Genomic DNA, 13,804 nt, shown 5'->3' on the forward strand with positions numbered 1-13,804 from the left:
ATGTATATCAACCACTACACATAAATGTAGAACTCTTAAAAGCCAGGCACTTGCCCTAGGTCCTAAAGAAAAAAAAAATGAAAAAAGCAAAAGGAACTCTGAAGGTAGCAGAAGTCATTGAATCATAACAGATGAATCATCATAGTGCTGGAGCTAGTATTTAGAAGGGAAGAAATAATTTACCAAATTCTGGCTTTCACTTTTATTTTCACAAGGCAAGCTAGCAATAGATATTAGGATTTTTTGAATCTAAATTCTTCTAAGAACTTTATATTAGTTAAAGGATGGAGCAAAATTATGTGATTTTAGGAGTAATATTTTATGTTTCTCTTTAACACTGAATACCTAAATAATTTTTTACTATTCTGTGTTTTGTGTATTTTGGATTTTAATTACAAACCCAAAACTTACTATGACTATACCTGTCAGTAGGCAAAGAAGGAGAACACCCACACTATAGAGTGTTCTTTAAAAGCACCCAAGAGCTCCTGAACTTGAAAAACAGGCTTTTGATAATTCCCATGACGTCTACTCAAGAACCAAATAATGTATTTGCTAGAGTGAGGATTAAGGATGCTGTCCTTAAGACACACTTCTTTTACAAGCACATAAAGAGGATTTGTCTAAAAGCAGATTGCCATGTGTTCCATGAACATCCTGGCTCATGGAAAGACATTTGATATTTGTTAGGGCAAAGAGTTATCATACAGAGTAACAGTTCTTTTCAAGTTAGGTAAAGTTCATTACACACAAATGCAAAACTGTAAGGCTCTTTCGATATTACTGGATTACTGTGGCTAGCACAGGTCTTTCCCATGAGAACTCCTTTTGTGTTTTATAAATAAAGATAAAGTTTGGATGTTATTAAAAACAGTGTCCCAAGAATTGGACGGTGCAGGCCTGGCCAGTCAGGTTTCTGACTGACCAATCTGGGTGACCTTTGAAAACTCTCTATATATGATGAAATCAAAACAATAAAGGTCTTTTCCTTCTTGCCACTGAGAACTGGGTTCCTTTCTCTGCTAGCGGCTCAACAGTGACAGATTACAACACGGGAAATACTGGTGGGAAGTAAAACATACAAATAGAGCAAACTTCATCATCAAGACAAGTGCAAGATGCTGCACCTGAGATGATATACCCACGCCCAGATCCCAGTGCAGGCCCAGCCCTCTGTGGCAGGGAAGCAGCCTTGTGGAAAAGGACCTGGTGGTCTGGATGGACGTCAGGCTGAACAGGAGTTAGCAGTGCACCACTGCAGCAAGGAAGGCAAAGCAGATCCTGGGTTGCATCCACAGTGGGAATTGCTAGCAGGGACAGAAACCTGATCATCCCCCTCTGCTTGGTGCTTCTTAGGCCACACTTGTAGTGTCCAGTTCTGCTTCCAGCAATTAAAAAATTTGTGGACAACTGGAAAGCATCCAAATCAAGGCCATAAAGATCAGTGGGCTCAAGAGCACATCCAGTGACGGAGGACTGAAGGACTTAGTTTTTTCCTGCCTGGAGAAGCTCAGGGGGGACCTTATCACAATATTCCAGTACTTTAATTGTGGCTACAAATATGGAGGCTCTCTCTTCACAAGAAGACAAAGGGCAACAAGTTGTACCAGGAGATCTTTCATCTTGGTATAGGGAACTTTTGCACAGTGGGAACAACTGATCATTGGAAAAACCTCCTCAGGTATGTGGTGGAGTTCCCATTGCTGGAGGTTTTCAAGATGATGTTGGACAGGGTGTTAGATAATCTTACCATGGCTCCCTTTACTACAAAAGGTTGGACCAGATGGTCTTTCAAGGGCCCTTCCACTTGGTGTCGTTCTAGTTCTGTGATTCTATAAAGGTGTGTGCTATATTACACAGAGTTCAGTAAAACAAAAGGTGGTCAGGAGCAGAGAATTCCAATAGCATTGCTTTCCATACTGTTTATAATAAAAGTGTTAATTACAGCATGCTTAGAACAACTTTCTACATGAAGGAAGGTTGTAGCCAGTTGGGGGTTGGTCTCTTCTCCCAGACAACCAGGGACAGGATGAGAGGATTTAGTCTCAAATTGCGCCAGCAGACGTTTACGTTGGATATCAGGAAGACTATTTTTTGTTATTGTTGTTATTTCACAGAAAGGGTGATTAGACATTGGAATGCACTGCTGAGGGAGGTGGTACAGTCACCATCCCTGGAAGTGTTAAAGGAAAGGCTGGACATGGCACTTTGAGCCACTGTCTAGTTTGCATGGTGGTGTTCAGTCATAGGTTGAACTCGGTCATCTCAGGTCTTTTCCAACCTAATTGATTCTGTGATTCTATAACAGCAAAATAATGATGGTGGAGTTTAGAGTTGTCTCCCTTTCCATTTTGTGACATTCTTACACAGCACAGGCCCACGTTGCTGCTCACTTCTCACTGTGACTGTCACTCATCACCTTTCTCCCGAGGAGCAGCGTTTCCGCACGGCAGCATCCCGAGCCGGCAGGGACAGCGAAGCAGGGCGCTCAGTAACTTTGAACCATCGCCACGCCGGGCTGTTCCCCCCACGGCCCCGCCCCGTCCCCAGCAGCAGGTGCCACCCCCGCGGGCTGTCGCGCTGTGCGCCGGGCCCGGCCGGGCGCTGTCCGCGGTGACGCCGCGTCCCCTCCCCGCCCACCCGTGTGACGAGCGCTGCCGGGTCACGCCCGGCCAATGGTTCCCGCAGCTCCGCCGGCGTCAGCCGCACGGCGCGCAGCCCGCGGCAGAGGCGGAGCGCTGCCTGCACTGCCGCGTCCCGCCGGGCCACGCGCGCTGCTCCTCCGCTCTATGGTCACCGTAGAGATCCACGGCGGTGGCGGATCAATACTGGGACGGCGGCGGCCGTGGCGCCGTGGGGAACATGGCGACGCTGGTGCTGGATAACGGCGCCTACAACGCCAAGATCGGCTACAGCCACGCCAGCGTCAGGTGAGGGGACGGGGCGGGGCAGGGCAGGGCAGGGCAGGGCAGGGCGGGCGTCGGGCGTCCCCTCACGGCTCCTCCGCCACCGCCGCTCGCCTCCAGCCCCGCGCTCCTCAGCCCCTCAGCGGAGTGCGGGCCCGCGGTGCGCATGCGCTCGGCGCGGAGAGGCGCGGCCTGGGCCCGCTCTGCCCCTGCGGCGGCTGCGAGCTCCGCCCCTGCGGCGCGCCAAGCCGTGTCACTCTGTGTCCCTCAGTGCCACACCGTGTCCCACCGGCTGGAATAGAGGCGAGCCCCTGGCGCTCTTCCCATTGTGCAGGCCTCAGGGGGTGGTGGTTGCAGCTCAGCGCAGTGTACGGCGGAGGGGGTGTGGTGTGGTTTTCCCAAAGGTGTCTCGTCTGCACTGGAGCTGTCAGAAATTAAAGATTGCCGTCGTAACTGGCTCCAGTTAATGGATTAAAGCCAAAATGCATTATCAAAAATATTATTGAAAGTACAGTGTTTATGACAGTGGCGTAAAGAAAATGAATGTGTCTCATACCATGTCTAATATTAATTTTCCCATTATTTTCCAGCGTTATTCCCAACTGTCAGTTCAGGTCAAAGACTGCACGCTTGAAAACCTTTACAGCAAATCAACTGGATGAAATTAAGGATCCATCTGGTCTTTTCTATATTCTTCCCTTTCAGAAAGTAAGTAAGATACCCTCAGTTTAACATTCAAGCCAAATGTAAATTTTTGACTATTCTCAGGAATAGTTTTTGTACTGTATGCCTCAATGGCAGGGTTATATGTAGTATCACACAAGAATCAGTCAGCAGTGTGAAGTTGAACAGTTACAGAGTTGTTTAGGTTGATAAAGACCTTTAGGATCATCAAGTCCAAGAGTTTACCCTGCACTGTCCAGTCCATCACTTAGCCATGTCCCTAAGTGTCACATCTGCACATACTCTAAATACCTCCAGGGATGGTGACTTGACCAGTTCCCTGGGCAGCCTGTTCCAATTCTTGACAGCCCTGTTGGTGAAAAACTGTTCCCAAGCTAAAACTCCCCGGTGCAATTTGAGGCCATTCCCTCTGATCCTGTCACTTGTTACCTGGCAGAAGAGACCAACCACCACCTCACTAGAACCTCCTTTCAGGTGTTTGTAGGAGCAGTAAAGTTCCTCTTGAGCCTCCCTTCCACCCATCCAAGCCATGAGCAGCCAGCTTCTCCAGGAGAGTGCTGTCAGAAATGGTGTCAAAGACTGACTTTAGTAAAGTCCAGGTAGACAACAGTCACATCCATCCCCCCTCCACTCAGTGGGTCACCTTGTCATAGAAGGAGAACAAGTTAGTCAAGCTTTAATAAACCTGTGCTGAGTGGACCTGATTACTTGTTTGCCCTGTACATGCTGGGTTATGGCATTCCAGATAATCTGCTCCATAGCCTTCCCTGGCACTGAGGAAAACTGACAAGCTCCTGCCAAAAACTAATGTATACAGAAAACACAAAGTATATTGTTTTTGTTGTGCAATAATCAACATATCAATGGGGAATATTTGTAACATACCTTAATCCTACGTGACATTTATTCCTTAGCCTAAAAATGTAAATTTGGACATCTTAACACTCAATTTTTTTATATTACGGGTCTATCAATTGTTTGAGGGGTTTTTTTTTAAAGTGTGATTTTATTTTTTCTAAGTGTAATTTTTTTTCTAAATTCCTACAGGGTTACTTGGTGAATTGGGATGTTCAGAGACAGGTTTGGGATTATCTCTTTGGCAAAGAAATGTATCAAGTAAGAGCCTTTTCTTAATTACATATTTTGTGTAGATTAAATACTGAGTAATGGAATTAGATATTAAGTAGAACAAGTGATCTTACTGTTCTCTTTGAAAGTGCCTTCAATTAGAAATCACAGGGATTTATGTTGTTGCAGTGAAGAAAATTTTTGAGTTCTGGTGTAGAATTTTGAAAAAGACTTAAATTTTTTAGTCTTGTATGTATGTACTGATACTGAGTGCAGCTCACATAAGAGATTCCTATCAATATAATTAAGAGTTCAAGTTTATAAAAATTAATAACAGACAGATACAGTGTAATTAAGAGATCAAGAAATAATTAATGTATAAGGGAGGGATGAGCTGGGTCAGTAGGCCAAAATACATATGCAGTTAGTCATTATCTTCGGCGAGCCATTTTCTACCCATGAATAACTTAAAGGTATAAAATACAAATATCTGATACTTTATTTTTTATATCACACGAGCTGGATTTAGCACAGGAAGTGTATTAAGACTGTCCTTTTATTTTTTTCTTTTAAAAATGTTATGTTCTCTGGAAATTCTTGGGTTTTTTCTAACACCTAGGTACTGAGAATGAAAGCAACGCCTCAAATTAGCTTAGTCTCTATACAAAAATAACAGTCCTGGCTTTTGACACATAAATTTCATTTTAGTTTTGGAACTGTATTTGATGTAGTCATGGTTTTGAGGAGAATTTGTTTTTAATTCTTCTTCACAAGTGATGATTGGAGAGAGATACAGCTGGTGTTATGTTTAGGGCCATATCCAGTTATGATTGAAGTAACCCTATGAACTCCTCTCTAAAGGAGTGTTTGAGATACTGGTAGATGTGGGAAGTCCAGGATCTTTTTCTGGCCTCAGTAGAGGTCACTGGGACTTTTATTATTGAATCTTCATTGTACAGGACTTTGGTTATTAGACAAGTGATTTTGTGGTGCAAGTGCTGAGCTGTCAAGGAGACTTACCTTTCTGTAGATGACAGGATTAGTGTAAAGAATTTTACGTTAGAATTGTAATGTTCCTTTGTGATGTCTCTTTAAAACGTTGGATTACAATTTGTAAGGATGGGCACAGAATCAGGATACGTATGAAAGTGTTCCCTTTTGTTATGTTTTTTACTCATTAATTGGATAAATTTGTATCAGTGCTGATCAAGCCTTTAAAAAAGCTGAAACATTCTAAGCCTAGCTCCTACAAACAGATATGGCAAGTGGTAATCATGTCTTCAGATTTACATGATCTTCCACTGCTGTAAGAGATGGTAAGAGATTATTAATTTCTAAGTTTTATGCAATGACAATCTTAATGTGTTTTGTCATAGGTGGATTTTGTAGATACCAATATTATTATTACCGAACCTTATTTTAACTTCAGTTCAATACAAGAATCTATGAATGAAATTCTATTTGAAGAATACCAGTTTCAAGCAGTTCTTAGAGTAAATGGTGAGTCCATCTCCTAGTTTGCATTTATGTATTTTGAAGCTTAACCATTTAAATAAATAAATAAGCAATGACACATGCACACAAAAACATATATTTACATAGTAAAAAATTACTTCATTTGCTTCCTGGCTCTTGAGTAAAAGTGGATTAAACTTTTTTTTAACTATTTCTTTTATAAGTTCCAGCTGTACTCTTGTACTACTTTCTAGTGAGTGTCATGTATAATTACAGGAAATTTGAGGAGAGTAAGGATGACAGAAATAACAGATGGATTTTGAAATGGGATAGCATTTGAAAAAATCTACCAAAAATTTGCACAAAGCCTTTGATAGCTTTCCTTTTTTTTTTTTTTTTTGGGAGGGGGGTAGGAGTGCTTTTTTGTTTGGTTTTATGTGTTAGCAAATAAAATGCAGCATTACAATCATGAAATGTATTGTATCTCACAGGGAATGTGTAAACAATACCACCCTTCTGAAAGATAACTGGACCTAGGATACTGCTTTAGACAAGTTTGATGAGTTGTAGCGTGATCAAGGTGCTTGGACTTTAGAGGAAACTGAAGTCTGTAATTCCTGAAGAGATTAAATGGGGCCATATACAACACTTCCTTTTATCCACTGTCAAAATTAATTAATGCGTTGGCTGTAGTATTATGTATTAAGATCTTTAAAGTCTGTCAAAAACATTTAAAATATGAAGCAACTACCTTTCATATCACTGCAAATTCCAAATGTTCATCTAAAAATGGAATTAAATGTTCTGTATTTCAGCTGGAGCTCTTAGTGCACACAGGTATTTCCGGGATAATCCATCTGAGCTGTGTTGCATCATTGTGGATAGTGGATACTCTTTTACCCACATTGTACCTTATTGCAGAAGTAAAAAGAAGAAAGAGGCAATCATCAGGTATACTGCAGTATATATTTTCTAGAATTGTTGCTGTGCCTGAAGTTAATCATGACAGAATTCTTCATGTTACTCTTTTTCTGTAGGATAAATGTTGGAGGGAAACTCTTAACCAACCATCTCAAGGAGATCATCTCTTACAGGTAAAGCATGCCAATTTTCACTCTGAAACTTGGTATGAAATGAGCTAGAAATTTATGGGGTATTTTTACTGGTTCTGTGAATTTCAGATTAATTGCTGTTTAAAGGAGAGGGGAATTTTTGTCTGTTATAATCTGCTAGCTGCCATCTTGACCTTAAGATCAATATGTATTAAGAAGAGTTAAAACCTTTTGAAGGATTAGGTTGTTACTTTTCAAAGTGTCAGTGCTTTTGAACTTGCTGAGGTTACCTGTGTGTTCACAATTATACAAGTCTTAACATATTTTCTGAGGTGTCTCAGTAGATCATCAGGCAGTTTGCTGACTGATTCTGTCAATACTGCAAATAAAATGCAGTAGGATCAACTTATCATTGGGATATTTTAGCTTGGAATTTCATCTAGGTAAAGATCTTTGCTAAGAGAACTAATTGTGCTAAGAGAACTAATTGCAGGATTACAGCTATGTTTGTTAGGAAGACAGTGGGCAAATGCAAGTTAATGTATTTATTGAACTGTGAAATAGGAAAATATTGAGGTCCAGTAGGGCAGGAATGCTTTTGCAAATTGAATACAAGTTTTAGATATTGAGACAGTAGCTTCCTGTCAGTGGAAAACAATGGTTGCTCAATTTCAATGGAAAACTTGACAGGAAATGGAACACTTATTTATTCTCAATCTCCTGTGGTTTTGGTTTTTGTTTTTCACAGGCAGCTACATGTTATGGATGAAACACATGTGATTAATCAAGTGAAAGAAGATGTGTGTTATGTTTCTCAAGACTTTTACAAAGACATGGACATTGCCAAGTATGTATGCAATGATGCTAAATGTAAAAGTTGGTACTTCTGAATAATCTGTTTGTACAAACAAATAAAACTATACCTAATCAGAAAATTTTCCAGTTAAGTCAGAGAAGTCTTGTCAGTATAAAATAATTGGAATTTAGAACTTGTTCTTTATTCTGTTGAATTTTATATTCTTTTTCAGATTGAAAGGAGAGGACAATACTGTAATGGTAGATTATGTTTTGCCTGACTTCAGCACAATCAAAAAAGGATTTTGTAAGGTAATGATGGTTTTGAAGTTATTTTGGACTGTTCACCTGCACAAGTCTAGTGGAGAGGTTAACAATACTTCCTTTTTAATAATGCTGTATTGTAACATTCTTCTGTGCTATGCATTAATTAATAAAACTTTTCCTTAGTAAGTTGGGATGAAAACAAAATAGTTTTTTCAGCATAGCATTTTATGTTCTATTATTTAACAGTTGTAGCTTTCTCTGTTTGTGCTCTGTCATGCAACTTACCCATATCATTATTGGGTATTTTTAACATTAAGTTAGGAAATGTTTTTTCTGCTTTGATCTTTGTTGTTGTAAATTTCTCTGAATTAAATTTAAACACCCTAATAGGTCGAAGGTTCAAAGTCATGTTTTAGAAGAGCCTGAAATACTGATGAATTTAATAGTATTATCTTATTTACTGAGTCAGCCATAGTTTTGAATACAGCCTAATATTTTAAGGCTACTGTCATGCATATCAGTTTTATTTTGCTTCAGACAAAACTGCAGTTGGTAAGAGCAAAGTCACTTCAGATGTAGTACCAGAGTCTGCATTATTCTTAAAAGATTTGCTGATAAATAATATCACAGTGTAGCCTACCTCTGCAGGATATGAAATAGATTAGCTGAGTATTCTAAGATGTGATTTCTTTTCTTAAGCACTGGGTACTGTTCATGTCTTTAATTTAGCCAAGGGAAGAGATGGTGTTAAGTGGAAAATACAAGACTGGTGAACAAATACTTCGTCTAACAAATGAAAGATTCGCAGTTCCAGAAATACTTTTCCATCCTTCGGATATTGGTATTCAAGAGATGGGAATTCCTGAAGCCATTGTTTATTCTATTCAGAATTTACCTGAAGGTATAACCTGAAAGTGTTTTGAAAAGAATGGAAGGGGTGGGAGAGGGAGGGATGTTGTGATGGCTCGGTTTGGTTTGGTGTGAAACTGATCAAAATTCAGTTATTTAAGCATCAAATAGTAAAACCTTTCTGACTGCTGTTTGTCAGAAGTAATACTAAGGCTTTCATTTTATAGATTATGCACAGGTTATTATTATTATTATTATTATTATTATTCTTCAAAGAAGGCTTTCATAGATTTTATGATACCATGTAAGTATGGCAGCATTGTTATTAATGTACTCTTAAAAAACCTATGTCACTTAAAAACCCTTTTGAAAGGGGAATTGTGTTGGCAAACATGGAATTTAATAGACAAAATAAGAAAACAGTAGTTATCAAAGCCAAATTTTAAAATCAGGAAGAACACAGGCTGATTGATCACCTTCTCATATTTCTGTTTAGCTGATATGCTGATTAGATGGTCATAACTTTTTTGTGTGCATATTCCTAACTTCTGTTCAAATTCATAATAAAATTGGAAGAACCACCACCTTTAATCATTAGATATGTGTTCAGTTTCTAACTACAGATTTACTTAATTATTTTACAGAAATGCAGCCTCATTTCTTCAAGAACATAGTTCTGACTGGGGGAAACACCCTTTTTCCAGGCTTCAGAGATCGGGTTTATTCTGAAGTTCGATGTCTTACTCCAACTGATTACGATGTTTCTGTTGTTCTTCCTGAAAAGTAAGTCCTAAACGACTAAATAGGAGGGGCTTTATCTTTCTGCCTGAACAAGCAATAAAGTAGGGCTTCTTTTGGTGATAAAAAAGATAGATTGAGTAAAGGCATTAGTTTAAATATTAAGTGAACAAAAATTGTGCAAGAAGGATGTTTTAAACCAGTGTATTTTCAGACAAACCAAATAAAATCAAGATCACCTTCTTGCTCTGTACCTAATAAAGTTAAGATGTTTTTAGGGTCAGCCTTTTTACTGTAAACTGATAAATAAGACTGTATTGTCATGAGGTAAGATTAGAGCTTAGTCTTTTACTTAGAACAATTATCAGCATCTGAATGTTGCAATGTCATTATTACTGTACAGCTTCAGGGATTAGGAAGGGGTAACATCTTTGCAGAAGGAATGGAGACAAAACAAGTATATTTTGAATGTACCAAAAAAAAATCTACTTTTTAAAACATAGTGTTTTTAAATACTATTAAAGAATTACTATCTGTGCCAAGTATATACAAAGACATATCCACGTCATTCTCTCTTGACACCTGCCTTCAAAGAAGCCCTTTCTTAAAAACTGAATCAGCTAGCCCTGCTAAAATTTCAAACTTTATCTCATAACTTCTCTGGAGCTGGATGGTTTGATTTGGCAATCAAAAATTTAGTTTTAAATAGGTACAGCTTAATAAAAGTCTTGGAAATCATCACTGCATACTTTTATTTTAAATGAACTTACAGATGAGTGACAATAATTTTGTTCATTTTCCAGCCCTATTACTTATTCTTGGGAAGGTGGGAAGCTCATTTCTGAAAATGATGATTTTGAAGACATGATAGTAACTAGAGAAGACTATGAAGAACATGGACACAATATCTGTGAAGAGAAGTTTGACATATAGGTAGCACAGTTGGATATGTTGTTATTCCATTGTTTTACTTGGAATGGAATTCTTTGAACTACAACCTCTTTTCCATCAGCTAGGATTGTGTTTTAGCTTTCCTGTATTGAATTGGGTTGAAAAAATAATTTTAAGAGTTTGGAAATAAAGTTTTATAAGCCTTATACTATGAAGTAATATGTTCATTGCAATTTCATTATGTTCTCGTCTTTTCTGATAGCTTCATTGTATTTTTATTGCAGAAAACCTCAGTGCATGGGGCAATAAAAATATCAAATGTTTGTACTGGTGTGATGCTACACAGTGAGAAGAAATGGTTTCGGGTTGGTTGTTTTTTTTTTCAAAATGAATATTATTCTAACTCATGTGTGCAGCTAAATGGACATTAAACACACCTCAAAAGGAGCCTTTGATGTTACCTCTCCTGACCAGAAATACATGAGTTTTATTTTATTAGTAGCTATGAGAGGAATATACTTGAAATGTGAGCACTACTACTGAAAATATGCTTAGGCTTTGAGAAAAGAGTAATTTGAACAATTCCTTTTTCTAAAGGGTTTTTACTTTAGTAGGTTGTGGGTTTGTTTGGTTATTGTTTTAAACAGTGGCTGAGCAGATGAGCTTCCTGCCACTCCCCTCATCTTCCTGAAAAGAAGATGCTGAAAGGAATGAAAGGCATACCTTTTTTCTGCTGTTAGAAGCTATGTGAGCCACACAGGAGGCAGCTAGGGTATGAAGGCATGAGAGCAGCACCTACAGATTGCTGGACACACATTGTGTGACTGTGTAGGACATGAGTAAGTCTGGTACACTTATTTTGATAGCCACATGGAGAGGCCCTTGTGTCGAAGCTCTAGCTTTTTAACTAACTGCTTCATGAAACTATCAGCATACTTTAGCTGGGACTTAAAATAAAAATACACCTTGTCCCCATGAAAGCACTAATGTACTTTTTACTTGGTAGGAGCAAACATGAATGCTCTATAAATAGAAGCAAGCCTCCTTTGAAGGTGGCATCACTTGTGCTTTGGTAAGACTCTGCTGAAAAGTACCTCAACTAAACTCTTCACTCTGAAAATTTTCTACTTCAAACAAATTCATACTGGCAATTAATTTGATAGCTCTATGGTAGAAATCATAAACAGAAATGAGTGACAGGTCCCAAGTTTGCCTACCACATGATTCTGTGTCAAATATTGTTAAAAATACATGACAGAACTTGCTAAAATCCAATAAATTTTTCCTGATTTTGGAATTCAACTGAAAACCAGTAGTCTATAGTTCACCAAACCTGCTCTGTTCAGTGGGCCATTTGGTGTAAAATAATAGGCTTCTGTCAACAGAAGATTAAAGGTTAGTAGATCCTCCTGTCAGAGTATGTGAATAAAACAGGGCTTTTAAGAGCTCTTCCTTTCCTTTGCAGAACTAGGTCAGTCTTGACTTCTTGTCCCATGAACTGAAGGGAACCAGCTATAAACTGCTGCTTGGAACACTTCCTTACTGTTTAATACCTGTTGTACACCCCCTGAGCTGCCTCTTCCTTATGAACACACTATGGAATTATAGACTCATCACATCTTATACAATTTATTAAGTATATTTTGCTTAAAAGGATTATTACATTCAATGCTTTTTAGCGGCATAGTAATTTTGACAGTTGTAGTTTCCTGAAACTGAAGATGTAAAGAAGAAGAGAACATTTTTTAATGGGCAATTTTCACGTGCAGCTGCTGCTGCAGGGTTCGATCCCAGCCCTCCACTGAAAAGAGTCTGGCTCCAACCTGTTTGCACTCTCTCTCCAGACACTTGCAGAGAACACCCCGAGCCTTCTCTTCTCCCGGCTGAGCAGCCCCAGCGCTCTCAGCCACCCTGGGGGTGAGATGCTCCCCAGCCCCAGTTTATCCTCACACACCACAGCACACGACAAACCCGAGTTTGGAGTACATTAACCGCGCCTGCCACCCGGTCGGAACATTCAGCCCAGCTCCACGCCCAGCCCTACCAGCAGCACCCCCGTAACCTCAGCTCCAGGGGACACGGCCGAAGGAAGCTGCTCTCCCCGCTGTTCAGCTGCCGAGCACCCCCTAACCCCGTCCTGCCCGCCGGCCTCTCCCGCCGGGGCTGGCAGCACAAGGAGCGGGCAGGCGCTCCCCGGCCCCTCCGGCACTGCGGGGCACAAGCTGCTGCAGCAGACAGACGGTGATGCTCTTCCCCACCTCGGAGCTTCCCCACCGCTCCCCCGCCGCGGCTCCAACCCACTCCACCTGCGGATGCTCCCGCAGCGCGGAGTCAAATCCCCCGCCATGGCCGCGGCCGGGCCGCTAGCGGAAGCCGGCAGAGAGCATCACTTCCCGCCCGCCGGCCCCGGCCGCGCCCAGCGCCGCCCCTGCGGGTCGGAAGTGAGCCGAGCTCCGGCCGCCCCCGCCCCGCCGCCGAGGCTGCCGCCGTCGCTATGGAGTAGCTGCGGCAGGACGGGGCCGGAGAGAGACACGGAGCCGACGTGACGGGCGGCCCGCCGGGCCCACAGCGCAACGGGCAGCCGAGCGCCGCGCCGGCAGCTTCCCGCGGGCTCAGGTGAGAGGCCGCGGCCCGGGGCGGGAGCGGCTGCCGGGGCCTGCTGGCGCCGCGCGGGGTGGCAGGGCCGGCCGGCTGGCAGCGGCGGCGGCCTCGGGTCCCGGGTGCCCGAGGGCCGGAGGGGAAGGGCCTGGCGGGGAGCGCCGAGCTGCCCGAGCCGGCGGATCGCGGGTCACCTGCCGGCTGTGGCCGCGGCCGCCGCCCGCCCCCCCGGCGCCCTGCTGCCGGCTGCCCGCGGAGCAGGAGAGCAGCAGAGCAGGCACCGGCCTGCGGGGCGAGTGCTCTCGCTGTAAATAACAGTCCATACTGTGTCCGGGAGGTCTGGCCCGCCGGAGGCTGCCCCGGGCTTTGTGCAGCACGGGCTGGGTTTCACCTGTCACCAGGAGATAGACAGAACCCTGTGGTGGGTCTTGTTCCGTGAGGTTTCGGTAGGGATTCAGCTGAAGCTCAGTGCCGAAGTGGTGCATGAAAGTTGAGAACGTG

At 42.0% G+C, this 13,804-nt stretch overlaps 2 protein-coding genes across 3 annotated transcripts in view; both read left to right on the forward strand.

Annotated features, from left to right (window-relative positions):
* The first annotated feature begins 2,651 nt into the window (after positions 1–2,651).
* ACTR6 (actin related protein 6) lies at positions 2,652–11,028 on the forward strand. The gene is made up of 11 exons (XM_085047129.1): positions 2,652–2,930; positions 3,497–3,614; positions 4,638–4,706; positions 6,035–6,158; positions 6,929–7,064; positions 7,151–7,207; positions 7,914–8,012; positions 8,194–8,272; positions 8,957–9,128; positions 9,721–9,859; positions 10,618–11,028. Exons 1-11 carry the CDS (start codon positions 2,863–2,865, stop codon positions 10,745–10,747), a joined length of 1,191 nt encoding a protein of 396 aa, XP_084903255.1. The 5' UTR covers positions 2,652–2,862; the 3' UTR covers positions 10,748–11,028.
* Positions 11,029–13,098: 2,070 nt separating this feature from the next.
* The window catches only part of SCYL2 (SCY1 like pseudokinase 2), a 35,837-nt gene continuing 35,131 nt past the window's right edge, over positions 13,099–13,804 (forward strand). The window contains exon 1 of one of the 2 annotated variants that reach the window (XM_085047151.1): positions 13,099–13,321. The gene's annotated coding sequence lies outside the window, so the exon portion shown is untranslated. The remainder of the gene's footprint in view (positions 13,322–13,804) is intronic. The other variant, XM_085047137.1, reaches the window with a different exon arrangement.

This window comes from Lichenostomus cassidix, chromosome 1Aa (assembly GCF_008360975.1).
Source record: "Lichenostomus cassidix isolate B80296 chromosome 1Aa, HeHo_3.0, whole genome shotgun sequence".
In the NCBI taxonomy this organism is placed as follows: domain Eukaryota; kingdom Metazoa; phylum Chordata; class Aves; order Passeriformes; family Meliphagidae; genus Lichenostomus; species Lichenostomus cassidix.

Bases quoted from the DNA above. Each gene is read 5' to 3' on its own strand.
- ACTR6 (XM_085047129.1), top strand. From the start codon at position 2,863: ATGGCGACGCTGGTGCTGGATAACGGCGCCTACAACGCCAAGATCGGC. The intron at 7,208-7,913 runs GTAAAGCATGCC...TGTTTTTCACAG, and splicing joins AAGGAGATCATCTCTTACAG to GCAGCTACATGTTATGGATG. The intron at 8,013-8,193 runs GTATGTATGCAA...ATTCTTTTTCAG, and splicing joins AAAGACATGGACATTGCCAA to ATTGAAAGGAGAGGACAATA.